At 52.3% G+C, this 22,634-nt stretch overlaps 2 protein-coding genes across 2 annotated transcripts; both read left to right on the top strand.

Moving 5' to 3' along the window:
* The first annotated feature begins 7,170 nt into the window (after positions 1–7,170).
* PHF13 (PHD finger protein 13) lies at positions 7,171–15,474 on the top strand. Its single transcript, XM_052653740.1, has 4 exons — positions 7,171–7,530; positions 10,143–10,244; positions 11,846–12,380; positions 12,903–15,474. The coding sequence occupies exons 1-4, from the start codon at positions 7,492–7,494 to the stop codon at positions 13,127–13,129; spliced, it is 903 nt and encodes a 300-aa protein (XP_052509700.1). The 5' UTR covers positions 7,171–7,491; the 3' UTR covers positions 13,130–15,474.
* Positions 15,475–16,368: 894 nt separating this feature from the next.
* Positions 16,369–22,382, top strand: THAP3 (THAP domain containing 3). The gene is made up of 5 exons (XM_052653828.1): positions 16,369–16,487; positions 18,907–19,099; positions 20,902–20,964; positions 21,318–21,422; positions 21,645–22,382. The coding sequence occupies exons 1-5, from the start codon at positions 16,414–16,416 to the stop codon at positions 21,927–21,929; spliced, it is 720 nt and encodes a 239-aa protein (XP_052509788.1). The 5' UTR covers positions 16,369–16,413; the 3' UTR covers positions 21,930–22,382.
* The last annotated feature ends 252 nt before the right edge of the window (positions 22,383–22,634 follow it).

The raw sequence follows: 22,634 nt of genomic DNA, 5'->3' as shown, positions 1-22,634 counted from the left end.
CCGCCGCCGCCTGGCTGAGCGCGCTGACTCGCTTCCTCTCGCGCGCTCCCGCCCCCGCGCTCCAGGCTGAGTCACCGCCGCCTGCGCCCGCTCCCTCTCTCCGCCCTTCCGGGGCTTCCTGCGGCCTCCCGCCGACGCCGGAGGCTGGGACACCGGGTGACAAGTGTCCTTTCGGAGGGGGCGGCCTTGCCGTGCACTGGAATCCGGGGTCTCCAGAGCCTGCCCATCACCCACTCGGCCCGGCTGCAGAACAAAACCCGGTGGGGGCGAACGAAGCCATCCCTTTCGCGCCAGACTTCCCAAACTGCTCCAGGGCGACTCGGTACAATGGCTTTTTTTTTTTTTGGAATTCCACTAGTTCCAAGGGTTGCTTGTTAACCCTATCTCGGGACAGATTTCTAACGACGAAATATGTTTTGCAAATCAAGACTAAAGCAAGAACAAGTATAAAGTCTTTAGGTGACGTTTTCTTGGCGCATCCGTGAGGGACACGGGGCCAGATGCCAGGAATCTGCTCCGCTGTGTTCCTGCAGGAGTTTCTAACTTGACTAACTCGGTCAGTAACTTTCGTCAGCACACAAGGCGCAGTTTTAGATTCTGAGTCATAGAGACCCTTTCAGGCTCCGAGCTCCCTTCTGAAAGGGAGGGGCCTGCCCTGGCTGTGTTTGGTCACCCTGGCCTTCTAGCCCCTCCTCTCCTGGTAATGGAAATAGGAAAGGCAGAAATCAGGGTAGGAAAGATCCTTGAGAATTCGTTAGAATATACTATTAAACTGAACAAAAAGCTGAAGCACCAGAATATAATTCCTGGGAAAAAATAACAGTTTTTCCTCTTCCATTTGAGGGGCGCCAGGTACCCAGAGGGAACCGGGCTCTCAGCTCAAGATCAGATGGGACTGCTTTAAAAACCAGAGATGTGCCTCTTCAATGTCACCATCACATGTGGGGTGACCACGAAGAAAGAAATCTTCCTTACTTTGGTTCCGATAGATACAATACCAGGACTTTGCTTTCAAAGAAACCAGACGAAAAAATTCCCTCACTTGGAAGCCATTTTTTTCTTCAGTTCAATGGATGCATTTGCTCATTTTTAGAAAAGACCCTTATTGGGCTTTTTGTGTTGCAGATGAAACCTGGGTTTCTGTTACTGGGTAGCCCCCACCCCACCCTGTAAGCTTGGCAAACACACCCGATGGAAGCCTCACTCCGCCCACGTGTGTCCTGGGGCAGGCAGGCCACACCAGGAGCTACTGTCATTTCTTGATTCCAGCTCATTCGACTCAGCCTTTGGAGAAGACATCTTGATTTTATTCCATCTCGGAGAAGTGAACTGTAGGCCTTCTTTTCTCTTCCTGAATCTCTCACCATCTTGCCGTGAGAAGGTATCTGATCTGAATGTCAGCATGGGAAGCACAGCCCTAAGTCAGAAAACATTCAGGTACCCAGGCCGGCTGCCTGTTGCCCATAGATGGACTGTTCACACAGCTATTAACGGCAGCATTCCTGGGTGCAGGAGCCGGGCCAATAAGCTTACTTGCTCAGGCTTTGTGACAAGAAAGTCTGAGTAGCCAGGAAGTGGGATGTTTGCAGGGAAAAGTACTACAGTCCCTCTAGGTCAAAACCCATCCACCTGGTATAAATCAAATCTTTACATCAATAATGTTTCTGTAGTTAAGAACTGAGTCTACTTTTTGTATCCCCAACAACAGGGATTAACTGTTTCAGGTTTACTTTGAAGAATAGATGTTGCTATCTATTAAAATGGAACGATGTTCACGTTATAATGTCAAGCAAACAATCTGATTACCTGTGTGACCCTCATTTGTTATATGTGTTTATATGCCTACCAAGAAACTGTGAAGGTAACATTTTTCTCTAGGTGGCTGGGTTTATTTTGTTGTTTTTTGCTTGCCTGCATTTTCTGTTGTCCTATATTAAACATATATAACCTGGGTATTCAAGGAATATTTAAAGTTCAAAATAAAAAGTTCAGTTCTTGAGGAAAAGAAGTATATTATTAATATTTTAGACCTAACAGGAGAGCACTTGAAGATGTGTATAAATCTAAGGCAATGAAGGAATGCAGTTAGAAAAGAAAGGAACAGATTTAGATTTATCAGCTGTGTTTGGAATTTTGAATAACCTGCTAACCCAAGCATGCTACTTGGTTCCTTTCTTTTGCTCATTAATCTCTTGAGTTCAAAATGGGAATGTGAAAAATTCATTCACTGCAGTATGATAGTGTGATGCATACAGTCAGCAAACTGTATTAATATGGGGGTTTAAAATTCTCAAATATCATCCAACACCCTGCTGCTGCTGCTGTGTCTGACTCTGTGGACCCCATAGACAGCAGCCCACCAGGCTCCCCCGTCCCTGGGATCCTCCAGGCAAGAACACTGGAGTGGGTTGCCATTTCTTTCTCCAATGCATGAAAGTGAAAAGTGAAACTGAAGTGGCTCAGTCATGCCCGGCTCCTAGAGACCCATGGACTGCAGCCTACCAGGCTCCTGGGATTTTCCAGGCAAGAGTACTGGAGTGGGGTGCCATTTCCTTCTCCAGCACCCTAGTGTGGTACAAACACCACTTTCTGGTGAAGAAGGTGTTAACTGTAATCAACAAGCAATAGTTTGTGGGAAAATGTATTTAAAGACTAAACTTCAGTCATGAATGTTTTAAAAGTTTACCCCTTCTAAAATCATGAAACTGGTCTAAGTAACTTTATGATAATGTAATTCAATGTGATTTAACAAATAATGGTATGTATTTCATTAAATACCAAATTAACATTTCATTAAAAAAATGAAAACTACTTGGTATTTGAATTCTGATTTTAGGCAGACAGGACAATAGGTAACTGAGATAATTTTAAAAGCTGCTGTGACCTCCTTTTTATTTTCTTTGAGAACATACAAGAAGGCTCATAGCCTGACTGAGTTACACAAGCCTGTTTGCCATGACAAGGCTGTGATCCATGAAGGGGACAGGAGGAGTATTTATAAATACTGTAGCATTTATAAAGTAAAAAAGAGATTGTACCTTTTCCCAATTAGAGATTCTGATTTTTTTCTGATTCTGGGCTGCCTAAGGTGTGGTTTGTACTTATTACATATAATTTTTTTCCTTTAAGGAATATTACAGTATTCTGTTAATTATTAAGTGTAGTATTATATGAAAATGACATGCTACAAGTAAAAACATTTAAATTGTTTGGGACATAGTGTTACCTATTAATCTTTATATTTTATCTGTATAAACCAAAACATGAGAAATCCATTTGATTCGTCTATGCACATCTAATTTCCCTCATTATGTTGACAAGTTTAGAAATTATTGACAAATTATCAAGTTGACAAGACCAGTTTAGAAATTATTTATTAATAATTTAAAATGATTCACACCAGGACTTCCTTGGTGGTTAGGGGCTGAACCTCGGTGCTCCTAATGCTGGAGGCCTGGGTTCCATCCCTCGTTGGGAAACTAGGGTCCACATGCTGCAACAGAAGATCCTGCATGCAGCAGCTAAGACCTGGTAGAAAAGCTATGATGAACCTAGACAGTGTATTAAAAAGCAGAGACATTACTTTGCCAACAAAGGTCCATCTAGTCAAAGTTATGGTTTTTCCTGTAGTCATGTATGGATGTGAGAGTTGAGTCATAAAGAAGGCTGAATGCCGAAGTCTTGATGCTTTTGAGCTGTGGTGTTGGAGAAGACTCCTGAGAGTCCCTTGAACAGCAAGATCAAACCAGTTAATCCTAAAGGAAATCAATCCTGAATATTCATTAGAACGACTGATGCTGAAGCTCTCCAATACTTTGGACACCTGATGGAAGAACCGACTCATTAGAAAAGGCCCTGATCCTGGGAAAGATTGACAGCAGAAGGGGACCACAGAGGATGAGATGGGTGGATGGCATCACTGACTCAATGGACAAGAGTTTGAGCAAGCTCCAGGAGATGGTGAAGGACAGGGAAGCCTGGTGTGCTACAGTCTATAGGGTCGCAAAGAGTGGGACACAACTGAGTAACTGAACAACAACAAAAGCCAAATAAAAATAAGTATTAAAAAATTATTCACACACATTCATACAGTAGGCAAGGTACTAAAAGTTCAAAACACAATTTTGAGGAATTTTCACTTATTTTCCTCTCCTGGAATTGGAAGTGAGAAAGGCAGAAAACTATGGGTAGGAAAATCCATTAAGAACCCATAAAAATATCCTATTAAACTGTGAAAGGATGAAGCACCAAAAAATAATTCCTGGAAAAATATATCTTTTGTGTATAACCACATTCAGGCTGAGTTAAAACAGCAGAAAAGCATTCCTGAGTTTCCCCCAAGTGAATGCAGTGTAGAGTGAGATTTAGGAAGGTGAGGCTATATTTGGTAACTCAATTAAAATAACTACATTCTCAAGTTACTTACTGGGAAACCATGGTATTCTTAGTATTTTAAAACTTGTCACAACCTGTGCTAATGTTGGCTTTTTTCTCTCTTCCCTGAGTAACTATAATCATCTGAGAATTAGTATTCAGTAGCAGTTTTTTCTTTTTTTTTTTTAAGCAGAAAACAAAGATATGGCTACTGTGGCTGATGCTCTTGCATGAATCATGGAATTCTAGATTTACCCCCTGGAGCCCAAGAATAGTACAGAATACCTGAGAAATAAACTTGAATATGTTGAAGAAACCTAAGCCTGTCATAGAGAGGAAACTTTATTATCCCTGCAGCTACATATATTATGCTATTGAATTTGGGTCAGTTATTGGTGTTATAGTCCTTTTTTGAGGCAAGGGATGGTAGGTATTAACATCTATATCTTCTTCAAAAAGCTAAATTTCTAACAGGAATCAAAGGAAGGAGGGATAAAGAAGGTCTTCCTCCATGAAGTTTTCTATTTCACTGGAGTGGCAGGTAGGGAGACAAGCAGAATATAACAGGTGTACTGGTCAACTTTATGGTGGTATTGTTGCTTAGCTGCTAAATCGTGTCCAGCTCTTTTTCCACCTCATGGATTGTAGCCTGCTAGGCACCTCTGTCCATGAGATTTCCCAGGCAAGAATAGTGGAGTAGATTGCCATTTCCTCTCCAGGGGATCTTCTCTGACCAGGGAAGGATACATCTTCTGAGTTGGCAGGTGGATTCGTTAGTGCTGAGCCACAAGGGAAAGCCCACTTTTGTATACTAAGAACTTAGTCACAAAATAACTATTGGATACCTACCCTAAGCAAGTTATCACTGTCACATGACACAATCTAAGTTTGGGATTTTCTTAGTGTGACTGAGTGGTCCAATATAGATCCCTGAATTCTAGGTTCTTTTGTCAGCAAGTCCGTTATTATTGTAAGTTCTTTATATCAGTTTCTTAATTGGGGGGGGCTTAATGTTTATTATGTGAAAAGTTACACTATTAGGGAATAATGATCTTTTTAAAAAAAATTCCCCTATTCATTTGGACTTTGCCTCTCATAATTATTTTCTTGGTATTTATACCTTTAAACTAGCAATAGGATAATGTCCTTCTTGGGCCTTTCATATTTAGGCAAAACAAGTTGTTCTGGTGCATATGACTCTTGGCGAAACTGGCAAATCTCAGGACTTTTGCTCTGGCAACGGAGATCAGATAACATGGCAAATCTGGCTAAATCACCTAAACGTGAGGACTCTGGGAGAAGGTGTTAATGTTTTCACAGGCTAAATCTGATGTCTGTTTTTACCCTACTAGCTTTGTAAAGCACCTCAGTTTACCATCACTTCTGGGGAGCTCTCCAATCTTTGAAGATCTTGGTGAAATATTTTAAAAGTAGCAACAATGATAAAAGTAAACTATTTATTGAGGCAAGTAAAACATTTTATAGCTAAGGTATTAAAGGCTTAGAGAAGTAGTTATAAGATAAATCAGTCTCTTAACCACTAAGTGTTTCCATCAGAATTATCTTAACCATCCAAACACCAATAGACAATCAATGCAGCATTCACTACCACGGAAATAGTCTAATTTTTTAGGGGTTCTTCCAATCATCTTTCTGATTTAGTATGTAGATAAGTCAGTTTTCTGACGTGAATTTAAAATTTTATGTCATTCCTGTTTAAGTTTGTCTTCGAAGCCGCCTAATGTTATTGAATTATTTACATTTCATATATAGACTTTTCTCTTTCAAATGGTTATTAAAAATATTAAAGTACTTGAGGCCTCCTCATGGCAAGTTTATCAGAGCAATTAATTTTCAACTAAGTGTTCAATCAACCTTCAACATATAAAGTTGTAAAATACTCCGCGGTCCAGTATTTAAGTACAGCCAACTCAATTAAATATCAGTAAACAAAGTCAATGTCAATGCCAAATATCTCTATATCTCTATCGGGTTTTCGCCTCACCCACTGTTGTAATCCTGCGAAGAATACATTCAGGAACTAATTCAATGCAAAGTAAAAAAACAGGACTGAGGTGAAGGTTAGGCGAACGGGAGAAAAAAAAAAGCGTATTTAAAACACTTTTAAAACACCGGCAACACTAGTGTAGTTTTTTAAAATGCGCTGGTAACCCGACACTTCGAAGTGTTTGCTACGGGGGAGACTCGGTCGGCGGTCCCGGAGCCCCGGAGCCGGCCAGAAAGATACAGCCGTGAAAACAAGTTCGCTTCGCCCGGTTCGAGGCGCGGGGAGTCAGCCGTGGGGCGGCTGCGACGTCAAAGCCCGCCGTCCCCGCCCGGTTGTGGAGACCCCAGTTCCACAAGGGGTACAGAACCCAAGTCCCAGAAGGGAAACAGGAGGCGCAGCCGCCGCCCACCACGACCAAGGCCGTCAGCCCCGCCCCCACCCGCGGGGGCGACCCCTGACCCCCCCGCCCGCGCGGAGACCGAGGCGCTCTGGGTTGCGCCGCCCCTCCCCCATCGCCGAGCCGGCGCGAGTCCCCGCACCTCCCCCGCTCCGGCGGTCTCAGGTCCCCGAGCCACTGTCTCCACAGACCGAGCAGCCGCCGCGGAGCTCTCCGGGGGTTGGAGTCCTCGAGAGGGCCTTTGTGCGCCTCAGCGGCGGAGCCGAGGACTATGACTCCCACAATGCCTCGCGCCCGCCCCCTCGTGGTGCTTTCCGTCGCTCCCAGACTACATTTCCCGGCAGCCCTCGCGGCTCTCCCGCCCTCCCTCCCGAGACACGAGCCGAACTGGGCGTCAGGTCGGGGAGCCGGTCGGGTTCCCGCTCGCCGCCGCCGCCGCCGCCGCCCCCCGCAGCGACTCTCCCGCCTCTCCAGTCGCGCTGGTCGCAGGACCTGCATCGACAACTCTGCTCGGCTGTGGAGCCGCCGGCCCGAGAGTACAGTGTCCAGGACGCGACACACCGACCCCCCCATCATCTCTAGTCGGGGCGACCCCTCCTGGGTCCGCCTTCGCCCTGCGCGGCCGCCAGAGCCCCCGACTCCGAGCGGCCCCGTGGCCCGGCGTCCGCATCCCGGCCCCTGCAGTCCGCGGTCGCCGCCCCCCACCCTGAACATGGACTCCGACTCCTGCGCCGCCGCTTTCCACCCGGAGGTGAGTGAGAGCTGCGCCCCGAAAGCCCCTGACCACCCTCAGGCCGATCCGGTGCTCCCGAAGGCGGACCCCCGCCGGCCGAGCGCCGTTCTCCCCTCCCCCAGCTATCTCTCGTCGCCCCCCGGGCGCCCAACCCCGCCCCCCACTCGGGCCCGCGCCCGGCCTTCCCCGCCCCCCGTATCCTCGGCGTCCCTTCCGCGGGCGTCCGCGTCCTCCCGGCGCCCCTTCCCCGTGGTCACCGCGCCCACTCTCCCCGGCCTTGCGTAGCCGGGGGACCTGTCTGCGCCCCCGGCCCCTCCTCGCCGGCCTGGCTTCCCCTTCCCCGCCCCCGGGGACTCGGTCCGAGCCGCCTCCGCCTTGCGCTCCCGCTTTCCGGAGGAATCACCCACCCCCTCCCAGAGGGGCTCGCGGCCCCCCTCGGACAGGGACTCCGCTCCGCGCGCCCCCGCCTCCTCCTCTAATCCCCCCGGGCCCGGTGGCCCGCGCCCCGCCCCCTGACTCCCGCTCGGCCCCCGCCCCCTCTGGCTAGGGTGGGGGAGGCTCGTCCTTCGGGGTCCCCACCCCTGCGGGGGCCTGAGCTGTGCTCCCACCCCCAGCGCGTTTGCCTCCCCCTCCAGGGCCCCCTCCCCCGAGCTCGGCTCGCCCCGCCTCGGCTCCCCCTCCTTCCGGGGATCGGCCCTCGGTTCTCCCGGCCGCCCCACATCCCCCGGGGCCCCCGCCGCGGTCCCCTCCCTCTCCCGAAGCTCGCGGAGTCCGGGGTGCGGGTCCGGCCGCCGGCGGGTGGGGGAGGGGAGGCGGCGCCGGGCGGGCTAGTCCGCCGCTCTGCCGCCTCGGGGGCTCGCGGGGCCTGCGAGTCCCGGACCCCGAATCCTGCCCGACTACTCGTGCCCCCTCCCCCGCGGGATGGGCCCCGCACCTTCCGGGGCCGCTTGTCTGCGAGGAGCGGCTTCCGCGGGAGGGCGGGGAGGGGGCCGCACCGCCATCTGCTTTTCTTACGGGCGGCGTTGGCGGGGCCGGGGCGGCAGGCGCGGTAGGAGCGGCGCGGGTCCCCCGCCCCGGGCCCGAGGGCACCGCCGCCATCCACTCGGAGTCCCGGCTACTGACCCACTTCAGCACATTCCCCGCCGAAATAAAAGTTCTCCCCGCGAGTTTGAGGGCCGCAGCCCTACCACCCAGCCGGAGGGAGGGTGGTCAGTTCTCCCTGCGGGTGGGGGCAGGGTCTCCCCGGCGCTGGAAGCGCTGGGTACCGCGCGGACTCTGCCTCGCCGCTTTCCTGCGCGCCTCTCCGAGTCTGGGCGGCCGAGGGCTGAGGGCAGAGGCGGTTTGCTAGCACCGAGTTGAGAAAATAAAAAGAAGTGGAGCCCTTCGAAGGAGACCTGCGGGCAGCAGGCCGCCCGCGCTGTTTTCTGGGCGCGCTGGACTGAGGGGGCGGGGGTGGTTGGACTGGGGCAGAAGCCGGAGCCCACCCCGTCATCTCCTCCCCCTACTTTCATCCGAGTGGGAAGTGGGCCCCTCGGCTCTGGAAATGTTAGCTGAACTCCTAAGGATGGGATTGAGGTGGGTGATAAAGTGCTTAAAGAAAACCCAAGTAAAATACGCTAGTCAAATGAACCGAAGAAAAGCACAGTTGTTTTGCTTAGTAGCAAATAATCTTTTTCTTCCCAGCTCCTCTTTCTCAGCAGAGAATCAATTCTAGTTGAGGGCGATTCTTAATTGAATGGGGATGGGACACACAAGCCAAAATTTCTAGTATTTAATCTTGAGTATGCAAATAGTTTTGTTGTTCAGTCTGTAAGTCATGTCCAAGTCCTTAAGCCTGCAGCACTGTAGCCCTCCAGGCTCCTCTGTCAGGGGATTTTCCAGGCAAGGATACTGGAATGGGTTGCCTTCTCCTCCTCCAGGGCATCTTCCCCACCCAGGGATTGAACCTCCTGCCTTGCAGGCGGCTTTTAGTGACTGTAATTATATACAGAGTTAGGTTTTCTAAATGATAGCAGGATTGTTTCTGGTTTGTTCTTTGGGTTGGGGGGTGCTTTGTCCCCGGGTGTTGAAGGAGCCAGAGGGACCAGCAGGAAGTGTCTCCTCTGGAGGAGAGAGCTGAGTAGGAGGAGGGGGTCCTCCTGCAGCCCTGCCTGGGGAGGGGTCAGGCGAGATTCAGGTCCAGGATTCCAAGTCTGAGCTCTGCAGGTTGAAAAGTAGTTCACTTCTAAAGTCACTTAAAATACTTCAGCTGCAGCAGTTTATCTTCAAAGTGGAAAATTTGTGGCAAAAAAGTTAATTATTAGGGCTCTCAATAGGCCTGTAGAAGCTTAATAGATAATGTCAGAAAATGCCACATGAGCACTAATAAGTAGACTTTTGTACAGTCTTTTATCTCCTAACCAGTTTCCCAGTATTCTTGGCATAGCATCGCATACCTCCTCTTTCAGCCTTCTGAAAATTGTTAATTCTTGACCCAAACTTACCTTATCTTGTTTCTAGAGTATTTGTAAATCTAGCAGTGTGGTTTTGAGTGGCAGACTATGAAAGCTCCAGCCTGTTTAGTATTGTTTCTTTGATGTCACCTGTAAGTGTCTACTTCCAAACTTGCTCCCTTTTCTTGCTGTTAACAGGAGTACTCCCCCAGTTACAAGCGGCGCAGGACCGTGGAGGATTTCAACAAATTCTGCACCTTTGTCTTGGCCTATGCAGGCTACATCCCTTATCCAAAGGAGGTAATTCAGCACTTCAGAGACCTTGCTGGCAGCAAAACCAGCGTTTTTGACAAGGTAGTGGGTCTGTAAGGGATTGAATGGGAGGACTTGAGCCATAATAGTCAGGCAGAAATCTTTCTTACAGACTTAAGACGAGCCTGGGAAGTGGTTCCTAAAATGGATGGAAAATGTAGACTTGCCTAGAAATGGTTCGGTAAACTTTCAAAGTTTCCTTACAGGTACTCTAAGTGATATCTTCCTAATGTCCAATGTTTATTGAGAGATTACTGTCACTTAGTCGTGTCCGACTCTTTGCGACCTTATGGACTATACAGTCCATGGAATTCTTCAGGCCAGAATACTGGGTATTCAGAAGGGTAGTCTATCCCTTCTCCATTGGATCTTCCCAACCCAGGAATCAAACCGGGGTCTCCTGCATTGCAGGCAGATTCTTTACCAACTGAGCCACAAGGGAATCCCCGAGAGCTTACTCTGGCTAGGCTCTATTTTGGGCCATTATAATGATATGAAGTAGGAGCTTTTACTTACATCCTTTTCATTAGTAGTTTATTTATTTTGGCTGTGCAACATGCCTTGTAGGATCTTAGTTCCATGAGCAGGAATCCAACCCAGGGCCAGCAGTGAAAGTGCTGAATTCTAATCATTGGACTTCTGGGGATTCCCTATTTGTTTCTGTTGTATTTATTTGTTTTTTCTCTTCCATTTTAAAGATGAGGACACTGGGGCATAGAGAGGGAACTCCTTACTCTGGGTACAGGCTCATTGGTGGTGGAGCCTGGGGTTCAAGCAGATCAAAGAGTCAGGCCCAGTCCACCCTGCCCTACCTGGTGGGTGGCCTCCTGGTTGGTGTCATTACAGAATCTTCAGGGACTCGTGGCCAGAATCCCATGTACATTAAGGCATTTTTTCCTTGCTGAGAAATGGGCAGGTGGACCAGCGCTGCCAGGGTGCTCAAACTTCAGGGGCCTGGTTCATACTGTGCAAGGCTCAAGAGAAAGGAATCCAGTATTTTTAGGAGGCCAGATCCCAGCACTGGGTTATTGTTTCCACTGCCAGCTAGGTGGATAATGCCTACATGAATGCTGTTACTGTTTGCACATAAACAAACAGTAGCAGTTTGCTTGATTGACCTGAAGGGACCAGAGACTTGAACTCACTGCTTTGGGGCACAGTAATTACATAGTTGGATTTTGGAGTATTTTGAGATGCCTCCAAGTTTTTAAAGAAAAGTATCAGAACATCCTCACCATTAATTTACATTCACTTAATTAAAATGTACATCCTTTGGGAGGACAGTTGGGGGAGATTGTAAAATCAGGAAAGACAAGAGCTTGAGGGTGTGTCTTTGGCACTCCTGTCACAGAAGTGGATTGAGTATCAACTAAGTTCTTGGTGAGGGTTCACCCAGGGCTGGAGGTCCCCCTTGAGGGTTCATGCTGTAGCTGGAAGGACGCACGAAATCCTAGTGACGGTGTTCCTAAAGAATAGCACAGGTGAGAGCTGAGGGACAGGGTCCTGGGGAAGCTCTGCTCAGGGCCAGCTCTTGGTATTGGAGACTAGTTGAAATAATCAGAAGCGCCGTGTTTTCTCTGTCCTTTCAGGAAGTCCCTCTGAGGAGCAGTCCCAGCCCCGCCAACAGCACTGCTGGTACCATCGACAGCGACGGTTGGGATGCCAGTTTTGCCGACATCTCGTCCACCGTGCCCTTGCCGGTCTCTGACCGCTGCTTTGGCCACCTGCAGCCCACCCTCCTGCAGCGAGCCAAGCCTAGTAACTTCCTGCTAGACAGAAAGAAGACTGACAAACTGAAGAAGAAGAAGAAGAGGAAGCGAAGGGACAGTGACGTGCCTGGGAAGGAGGGCTACGTGGGGGGCTTGCTGCAGCTGGAAGCCGCTGACCCATATGCAGAAACCCCCACGAGCCCCACTCTGCAGGATATCCCCCAGGCCGCTGGAGACCCCTGCTCGGGCTGGGACTCCGATACTCCTTCCAGTGGGTCTTGCACCACGGTGTCACCGGATCAGGTCAAAGAAATAAAAACTGAAGGCAAACGGACTATCGTCCGGCAGGGCAAGCAGGTGGTGTTCCGGGACGAAGACAGTACGGGAAACGACGAAGACATCATGGTGGATTCCGGTGAGTGGCCCAGAGGTAGGATGCTAAGAGTGGGGTTTCAAGACCCTAACCTTCCCCTTCCTCTGCAGGGGTTGTGGGTTCAATCCCTGGTCGAGGAGCTGAGATCCCACGTGCCTGCCATGAGGTGCGGAGTCTCAATGCGGTGGTTCCTTCCTTGGAAGGGGAGAGGGGAGCATACCCCACCACCTTCAGGGGAAAGGGTGTGAGAAGGCAGATGCCGAGATGTTTAGGAAGGGGTGATCACAGCTGAAGACAGCGAACATTCCAGAGCAGGCCTCAAAATGTGAAAATAACATAGCTCATGAATAACCACCTTGTGGGGATTCCTCGTACCACACATTTCAATGCTTTTTGTGCACGTGTGCACTTTCAGAGCGGGAAGTATCACCCTGAGACTTGAAATTGGTTTCACTGTAGCTCAGCTGCTCTGTCCCTTTGGAGGGTGGCTTTCCTGATGGGAGGGGTTCTGATTGGGGGTGTTGTGAGAGATTTTTCCACTCTTACGTGGTTCTCTGCTTTCAGATGACGACTCCTGGGACCTGGTCACATGCTTCTGCATGAAGCCATTTGCTGGCCGCCCCATGATAGAGTGCAACGAGTGCCACACTTGGATTCACCTGTCCTGTGCAAAGATCCGGAAGTCCAACGTTCCGGAAGTGTTTGTCTGCCAAAAGTGCCGGGACTCCAAGTTTGACATCCGCCGTTCCAACCGGTCCCGAATGGGCTCCCGGAAGCTGTTTCTGGACTGACTGCTGGAGGGCGAGGAGTTGGAAGGGACTGTGGGCCTGCTGGCCCTGGTCTTAGTTGAGCACAGGACTCTTAGCTCCAGCGCGGGCAGACCCCTGCCGTTCAGGTGCCTACACGAAAGGACCAGCTGTCCAAGGTATAAACTGTACATAGCCAGTGACTGAATAAAATCCTCGTTGGCCAGAGCTGCTGCTGGAGCTGTGGTCTCTGCAGTGGAGGTGGACTGCACACCCAAACGCAGCGGGTTTGGTCCAGCCGAACATGAGGGTGTGTGGTCGTTGTGCATTTTTGCTCTCATTGTTGACAAACTCCCGCCGATCGGAACAAGTGCTGGCTGTTACTCTTGCTTCCGCTGTGTTGGCGCGAGGAGATGTTGTTTCCCCGGCCTGTTTATGAACCACCATACGTGTGAACTTCTCCAGTCCGTCTTTTACCATAAGTGTCTGTACAGCAACCATCAAAGCCGCTCCTCCCTCAGTGATTCCCCTCTCCCCTGCCTTAGGGGATGCCTGTTCCCCTGGGGATGGAGTCCCTGGCCTCACCCAGGGGTTGTGAGCTTGCTAGTGAGCCCCACATTTTCTTCGGTTTGTTAAAGGGGACACTATGTAGCTGCTTCTCTGTGGAAAGGGGGTTGGGGTCATGGTGGCCCGTGTTCATAACTCAGTTTCCTGTTTTGCACGATGTAAAAAAACCTGTCTTTTTGCACGAAATAGCCAAAAGTATTGGCAGACTTCTGCCTGGGTTCCCTTCCTCTCCAGTTGGCTTTGGAGGGCCTGGGGGTGCCCAGCAAGCTGTTTTCAAGTGAGGGGGTGCCTGGATTCTCTCCTTGTCTCTCCCCCCTCACTTTGTTCTAGCAGCGACATTAAAGGTTAGGCAGTCTCTGGGGGAGGGTGTTCTCCACATAGTGGGGGTAGGGGAGGGAAAATGGGGAGGAAGGCCTCCCTTATGGGTATTCTTAGTATGCCCCTCGTACAGGCTGGCCTGCTGGTTCTACGGGGCAAAGTTAGGACTTTGAAGCAGTTTTTTGGTTTGAGTTGGTGAGTGAGTGAGATGGTAACGCTGGCCTCCAGGAAGGTACCACTGAACTTTGCAAAGTTCCTTAGATCTAAAGTACGGCCCTGGACCGAGGCGACCCCTGTGCAGGCCAGCTCTGGAGAGGCCAGGGAGTTTGAAGCCCGGCAGGCCTCCACTGGAGGGCCATGTGGCGGGACACTGATGGGTCTCAGGCTTGAGGGAGAGGGAGGACGTCTGTGTTCCTCGAAACTGACATTACTCTAGCAGTTTAAATACTCGTTCTCAAAATTGTTTTTTTTGTATATTGATGAGTGTGTCTTCATAAACATTATTTCTTATGAAGCATGAAGAGGGAAGGGTGCCCAAGTCAGGCATATTTATTGACATCAAGATGGAGCCTCAGTCTTCCCACAGGGGGACTTCTCTACATGTTCCCCATGTATAGAGCCACCAGGCGGACTTGTGTCCATGTTCTCTCACTGAAGCACCAGGAGGGTTGAACTGTAATTGGCTGATCAGAGCCTATATTTTGTCCTAGTATCTTTCATGCTTGACCAGCCAACTGCCTTTTTTGTTTTATTTTTAATTCTGTTGTTTCTATTAACACAAAAATAGAGAGAAATAGTTTTTGAAATCCATTTTATTGTGAAGAGCCCCAAGGGAGATGTTCTACTGTAGAGAAAAATAGCTGGCTTAGAAACAACCTTCTCCCCAGACAACTGTCTGGCTCTGACTAGGGCAAAAGTCCAGGAAAAGTTGGAGAGGAATTTGCCAAAGATCTGCACCATGACATTGCCTGTCCTGTGTCTTCACCATGACAGTAGCCAAAGTTTCCAAGTGTTTCTCTCTTAAAAAAAACTCCACAGTTTTACAAGTGTGTTTAAGAATAGGTGTGATTTTAGGGTGGAGCTGCCAGTCCTGGCAATTACCATATTGCTCTTAGAAGACTCAGTTCCTGGTGACGCCTCTGGAAGGCATTTGATACTCATCTCGATTTCTGTTTCCTTCATTTGCTTTTGTTCTTATAACAGAGTTATCCCTGTGGGTGGTGTCTTAAGAAGTCAGGACACCACGGTTTTTCTGTTAGATTGAGCTGGGCAGCTGCAATCAGCTTTATGCAAATTAGGTATGGCCCATCTCCGGGTTCCTGGTTGGTGGCTGATGGAGAAGGGAGGGAAATTTGTCATCCCCAAAGCAAGACCCTCCCGTCGGCTTTGGCCAGGCCAGACACTTAACATCGTTTACATTGTTCTGTGTAATTATAAAGTTTATGTGTATAAAGCGAAGCTGTTTCTGTGAAACTGTATATTTTGTAAATAAATATATTGCTACTTTGAGGTTCATGTCTAGCTTTAGGTGTTTGTGTCCTGTGCTGAAGGATTGACCCTTCATCACCAGCCCCCTAAATCATGGTTACGTGAAGACTTGGGAAGTTAAGAGTCAGTTTGGTTTAGCAGGATGAAACATTCTCACAGCCCTTAATACACTTTTCTAGTAAATTCTCCAGAAACAAACCGCAGCATGAAGAGACATGAATAGCTTTCACAATTTCTTCACATTGTGCATTAGCTTAAATCCCAGTGAGTGGTTAACCTGCATGGTAAAAGCTGCAGCCATCTTTAAGCTTATGCAGGTGGGATTAGAATCTGCCCTGTACTCATTCTGTCCTTCCACTTGGGGGTCCCACGGGGCTGAGCCTGTTCTGTCAGCTGTGTCTGCCTGCCTAGCTAATCTGGGACCAGCTAGTGGTCAACTAGTACTTTCTTCTGTGACGTTGGAGCAGCTGAAATCTATGAATCAACACCTACTGAAATCTTGAAAATACTGGTTTAGGTGGCCGGTGAGCCTGCCTTTAGTTTCCAGTTGTCCAGAACTGGGTGGGTGGGTGTGGATTTTGGAGGCTCAGAGCAAAGAGGTGAGGGTGACGTTTCAGCATAACTAGGGTAAAACCTGCATCGGGGATGTCCGGTCTGAGCCGGGCGTTGAAGCACCCTTTGACGCGGTCGCAGGCACTGCGTGCATGGGATGCTGGCTAAGGAACAGCCAGGCCCGCCTTCACTCACCAGCCTCCCTGCAAGCCCCACCCCTCCCGGAGGCCCCTCCTCTCCTACTGGCCCCGCCCCTCTATCGAGGGCCTGTCGCCTGCACGCCCCGCCTCCACCGGTCAGCCCCTCCCCGTCCCATGACCCCGCCTCTCCCGGAGTCGCTGCCGCGCCCCGCAGGCCCCGCCGCCGCCATCTTTGTTTGGGGCAGCCGGGCCTGGCGTCTGGAGATGCCGAAGTCGTGCGCGGCCCGGCAGTGCTGCAACCGCTACAGCAATCGCAGGAAGCAGCTCACCTTCCACCGGTGAGGGGCGGGGGCACCGGGGAGCGCGGGGGCCCGCCTCGCCCAGGCCGATGACCGCGGCCCCCGCGGAAGCGCCAGGCCTGGCGCGACAGGCTTGGGGACACCCGAGCCGCTGCCTGACCGCCGGGAGGCCAGAGGACTTGCGGCCGAGCCCTTTGCGGAGGGGCGGCGGCCCCCCGGGGAGTGGCGAGGTCCCGGTCTAAGAAGCCCGGCACCACCTCGGCCGCCTGGGCGCGCAGGGAGACGGTCGGAGGGGCTGAGTAACCTGCCCGCGGGAGCACAGCCTCTCTTGGGTCCGGGGAGGCGGTGGCGGGCCTGGTGCGCGCTCAGCGCTGCGCCCTTGCGGTGACTTGGCATGCGTCCCCTCCGCGGCCCAGGGACTGTGCAGCCTGGGACGTAGTTAAGTGTGCAGTATTTGCTGCAAGATGAGCGATGCTAACCACCCTTAGGTGTGCGGTGCGCTGCGCGCTCTGCTCACCTCTCCGGGTCTCTAGTCGGGAAGGAAAGGCGTGGTGGAGGAATGAGAACTTTCAGGCGGGTGGGGGCGCGGGGCCGGGACGCGCGACCTTTGCTGCAGCCGCAGGAGGATGGTAGGACTTCTGGAGTCTGTCCCTGCGCGCCCCGCGCACCTCAGGTGTGGAACCCGGCCGAGTGCGCGGCCGCTTGCACATCGATGGGTAGAGTGTTGCTTGCTGGTTCCAGCCACAGCGCCTTCCTCCATCCTGCTCAAAGTGTGACTCCAAAAGGCTGCGCTCTGTTCATCTACACTTCGTCTTCTCCTTTAAGCGTTTTCTTTTTTAACGTATGTCTATTGATATGTAACACGCCTACGGAAAAGTGCACAATTTATAAGCACACAATTTAACCAAGTGAACACCCGGTGTGACTGCCAAGAGTTTAGAACATCGAAGCCCCCAGGAGATCCGGAAATGCACCCTCTTCCAGCCCCTCACTCAGTCCCCAAGGGTAAGGCCTCTGTCAGAGGGGACTGCCTTGGCCTTTTTGGAGCCTCACGAAATGGAGCCACACGCTGTCCTTTTTCCTGTCCTTCGCTCATCACTGTGCTTGTGAGTCCTTCATGTGGCCCGAAGCAGCTGCAGCCGTTCATCCTTTTCATTGCTGTGTAGTGATCCAGGAGTATATTTACTCCAACCAACTTGTTCTACTATTGAAGGGCATTTGGGCCCCTCTGTTTTTTGGCCATCATGGGTACTAGACTTGGGGCATCTTTGCTGGGTCTTGTCTTCCAGCGCCTGTACCCCACCACGCCCCAAATTAGCTCGGTCAAGTCCCAGCGGCCCTTCTCTGCAGCCTGTGACACAGGCCCCTTGAGGCCATCTACCACCTGGCTTCTGGGACACCTCTCGGCCTTTCCTTTGTCACAGTGTCCCTTCTCGGTCTTCTTGGGTAGATTCTGCTTATTTCCAACTCCAGACAGATGCTGGAGCACTTCAGGGTGCCGGCCATGCCGCTGCCCCATCCCTGTCCACACTGGCTCCCCAGGGCAGCCATCTCACCCAGGCTTATGGCCCTTTTACATGGGGATACCTGCATGGTGACAACTCCAGACAACTCTTGTCCCCCTGCCACTCAGCTTCAGCACGTGGACATCTAAAAGGCACCTGAAATTTAACATCTCATGTATATTAATAAAACCAACCTGCTGACGGCCCCTGCCCCCGCCGCCCCAAGCTGCCCTTCCCCCACAATCTTAGCACTTGAAAGTCTTTCCTCTGCTTCTTAGCCCACAGGCAAACTTCTCTGCCTGGCTTTCATGATGCACCCCAGATCTGCCACTCATCATCCTCTCCAGCTCCACCTCGGCCTGAGCTTCCAGGAAGCCCCTTCCGACAGTGGCCTGCGTCCTCTTCTTGCTCTGTGTCAGCCAGACCTGCCTCATTGGCTTTTCACACCCTAGGGCCTTTGCACTTGCTCTTCCTTCTGTTTCTGTGTAGCTGTTCTGTGTCGCACTTTCTGCAGCCTCTGCTCCAGTGTCGCCTCCTAGGTGGCCTTCCCCAACCACTTCCTATTCTATTCTTGCATGGTCCGTGACTGTCTGGTGTACTGGCTGACTCCTTGCTCTAGATTGTAGGTTTCAAGAGGGTGGGGTCACTTCCCCTCCTGCTTCCCCACACAGGAGCAGGAATGGAGGCCTGCCTGGCAGATGTGGCTCTGGAAGCACCTCTCTAAGGCTCTGGACACGTTCATGGTCTCAGGTATCCTACTAAGGGTGCTGTCAACAGCCACGATGGAAGCTTCCCGACATGGAAGGATGTGTCCTGTTAAAACACAGGACAAGGCTATTGAGTTTTCCAGGCTGTCCAGTAAAATGCCGGGCAAGGATGCCAAAGGTCCCTGGGACCCTGAAGGTGTATGTTTAGCCCCGCCAGTCCCTCGTGCCTCCTTGCTGTGCCCCCAGGTTCCCGTTCAGCCGCCCGGAGCTGCTGAAGGAATGGGTGCTGAACATCGGCCGGGGCGACTTCGAGCCCAAGCAGCACACAGTCATCTGCTCCGAGCACTTCCGGCCCGAGTGCTTCAGCGCCTTTGGGAACCGCAAGAACCTCAAGCACAACGCAGTGCCTACAGTGTTCGCATTCCAGGGCCCCCCACAGGTGCATGGCCGTGGGGGTCCCCCACCTGGCAGTGGGGTGGGCACCGGTGTCATCTGTGCGGTCAGCAGAGGCTGAAAACTGTCAGGCCCCTAGGTCCAAAGCCCAGGGCCCCCGCCTGGACCTGAGCTTTAGGAAATCTGCAGTTTAAAGCTGCCTGAAAAACAAGTCACTTCATGATAGGTGCTACGGAAGCAGCTGATGGGGAGGGGGCCAAGAGCTTATTTCTGCACTTCACTTTGTGGGGCCTCACTTGGGCTCGAGGGAGGTGAGGACTTTCCTGTCCCGGGCACAGGAGGACGATGGTGGTGGAGTGCTGGAGGGGGACAGGGACAGCGGAGCGAGGCTTGGTGGGGGCAGGATCTGGGCGTGCTCAGGAGCAGCAGCAGCTCAGGCCCTGTGGAGGGTGCAGGGCCAGGTGGTGACAGGCCTGGATGGGCGGTGGTTTTCTTCAAAGGAGCGGAGGGCTTGACATGCAGGGATCTCAGTTTCCCAACCAGGTATTGAGCCCTTGCCCCCTGCAGTGGAGATGCAGAGCCCTAACCACTGGGCAATCAGGGAAGTCCTGGACAGGAGGTGGGTTTTCGGGGGGAGGCTGGTGGGGAGGGACGTGACTTCGGAAGGTGCCCTCTGGAGGCTGGTTCAGAGGCCACTGTGGCATTGCAGGTGAGGGTGGTCGTGGTGGCCTGAGCCAAAAGTGGGTGTCATGATGAGAAGATGGAGCAGGCCAACTTTGGAGACCGGTTGGGTTGAGAAGGAGGTGATCTGGGGGCTAGAGGGGTCCCTGATTCCCTGAGGAGATGGCCCTGTGCACGTGGAATTTGGCTTCCTAATGGGATACCAAGGCAGACCTGTCTGTGGGGCAGGATGATACAACAGGACAGTTGGAGCTGGAGCCCTGAGATGGCCATAGTGAATTTTACAAACCCTTACTGTGCCGTGAGTCCCAGAGGGAGGGCTGGAGCGGGGCACGGGCTGGAGCCTGCGAGGCAGAGCAGAGGCAGAGCAGACAGAAGGCCTGCAGATACCCACACTGGTGTCAGGGTGGGGAGAAGGGAGCCAGTGGGGACCGTGAGCTCCAGGCTGGGGGGCATTAGGCCTCTGCCCTCGATCCTCGTCCTCCTGCTCACGCGGCCTCGCCAAGTCCAGGTCCCTGCCACCGTACGTCCCCCCCTGCTCCTCAGACTCTCTGGAAGCTCCGAGCATCTGCCCAGGGGACGCTCCCGGAGGGCTGGGCTCTGCTCCATGGCTTCTATTCCCATGTCCAGGAACATTGCTTGGCACAAAGTAGCTGCTTAAGGGAGGAGCTGTTGGTTCTTTCTTTTAAATGTGGAAGGCCTTTTGTTTTACTTTATCATGGTAAGAACACTTACCCTGAGATCTGCTGTTTTAACACACATAAAGTGCACAGCACAGTACTGTGGACCGCAGGGATGTGGCACCAGGGGCCTCTGGAAATTACAGTTCACTGACCTGAAACTCCCATTGTGGATCAGGAACCCTCCACCCGCCCTGTTCAGGGTGATGACTTTCATGGCATTTGTAGGAAACTGCTCCACTGTCAGTGATGACATGTTAACCCTAAGGGAGACGTTTGTGGTCCTGCCTCTAGTGCTTGGCTTCAGTGGGTCTCTGACCCAAGGTTTGGGGACTGTGGAGAAGGAGGGGCACTGGTGGATGGTGAGAGGAGAGCTGGGCTGGGCTGAGCATGGGGACAGAGGTAGGTGAGGCCTGATGGACCCTCTGGTGCAGATCTCCTGTGCCCACCCTGGGGCCTGTCCACAGCAGCTCTGCGTCTCTTGCAGCTGGTGAGGGAGAACATGGACCCTACCGGCCGGAGTGGAGACGCCACCTCTGGGGAGAGAAAGGTGAGTCTGCCCTACTGGTCACGAGTGTCCGAACTGAGCTGCTGCGCCTTCCCGCCAGGCTGGCCCACTGGAGCTCATCATGCTTTCCATACAAGTCGGGGTTTGGATTCTGTTTTTGTAGAGAAGGAGAAGCCAAAGCCGTCCATGCCTCCTCCCTGTTCAGTATCAAGCAGTGGCAGCCAGTCACAAGTCTGGCTCCTGTTCGTTTCTAAGGGTTTGGTCCCAGGCTGTGTAGGAGGCTGGCTGTCCTGCTGGTGCCCTGGCAACCCCCGTGTAGTGTGAAGGGACTCCTGGCAGGATAAGTAGCAGCTGGGGAGGATCCGTGAACGGCCAGCTCCGCCCTGTCTTTCCAGGTCCTCCCTGAGCCGGCGTCCGGGGAGTGTGGCCTGGGGAGGAAGATGGACACTGAAGCTGAAGCGCTGCAGCTGCCCCCTGAGGTTGGAGGCCCAGGAGCACAGGTGAGGCCAGGCTGGGCGTGAAGGCAGCACGAGACTGGTCTCAGTCTGAGGGGATTTGCTTCAAACAGAATGAAGAAAACTGGTGCTCGAACCAGAGCACCAGCCTGGACCTCAGACTTTACCCGGAACAGCTGCGACCCAGCAGTTCTGGGTGTCAGGGGAGCCCCCTTGGCCTCAGGTCCCTGGCCGCTGCTCTGGTCCCTCACTGACCTCTGTCCTCAGGTCCCGCCACACACACCAGAAGCCTCTGGGGTCCCTGGTCAGCCAGCTAGCCCCCCAGAGCTGAAGAGGCGCCTCCCCACACAGCCGTCCGATCACAGCTATGCCCTTTTGGACTTAGACGCCCTTAAAAAAAAACTCTTCCTGACTCTGAAGGAGAACGAAAAGCTCCGCAGGCGCCTGAAGGCCCAGAGGCTGGTGATGCGGAGGATGTGCAGCCAGCTGCGTGCACGCCTTGCGGGGCGGCCAGGACTCCAGGCCAGGCCTCCGCTGGGGCAGCAGAGCTGAGCTGCTTGCTGGGCCGTTGTCTGAGCCTCTGAGAGGAGGGGCCATGGTCTCCAGACTCTGGCTGTGGACCTTTTGGTCCCACTTTGACCCTCAGGCCAGCACCACCTCAGGTGGGAGTGTGGTGGCCCCAGGCGGGGAGGAGGCTGGGGCCCTGAAGAGGACACCGTGGCTCTCCCTTCAGGAGGTGACAGCCCAGCTGCCTCTCTAGCACAAGCTGGGTGAGCGTCCTTGGAACCACCCCGGGCCAGTGTGGCAGACCATGTCCTTGAGGGGTAGGTGGGGCGCTAGCTGACCCTAAGGCAGCGAGATGTCCCCTCCATCACCTGGATGGCTGGCTCTGTCCCAGGAGTACCTCTCTGCACGGCCAGTATGAGTGAGCAACGTAATAAAGTGTCTTCCTACCCCACGTGCCGCCTCCTTCGTTTAAGAGTGAGTGAGCACTAGTTTGAGTTCTGAGCATGGTCACAGCTGAGGAGACTGACTTCCTGTTTCCTGCCGAGGGGCTAGCAGGGCGTGACCATCTTTGACTTCCCAAAAAAGTTGCCTTTAATTAAAACGAAACAAAACAAAAACAACCTAGCCTGTGATTTCAACTCTGGACTCAAAAATTGTCAGGCAAATGTCTGGCAGAGAAAATACCCCCAGCCTCAAGTCAGGTCTCAGTTTGAACCCTGAGAACAGAGGGTGGGACAAGGCCTGTGAGGA

This window comes from Budorcas taxicolor, chromosome 16 (assembly GCF_023091745.1).
Source record: "Budorcas taxicolor isolate Tak-1 chromosome 16, Takin1.1, whole genome shotgun sequence".
NCBI lineage: Eukaryota > Metazoa > Chordata > Mammalia > Artiodactyla > Bovidae > Budorcas > Budorcas taxicolor.
Note: the sequence above shows the minus strand (reverse complement) of the source record. Positions and strands in the feature narration are given on the sequence as shown.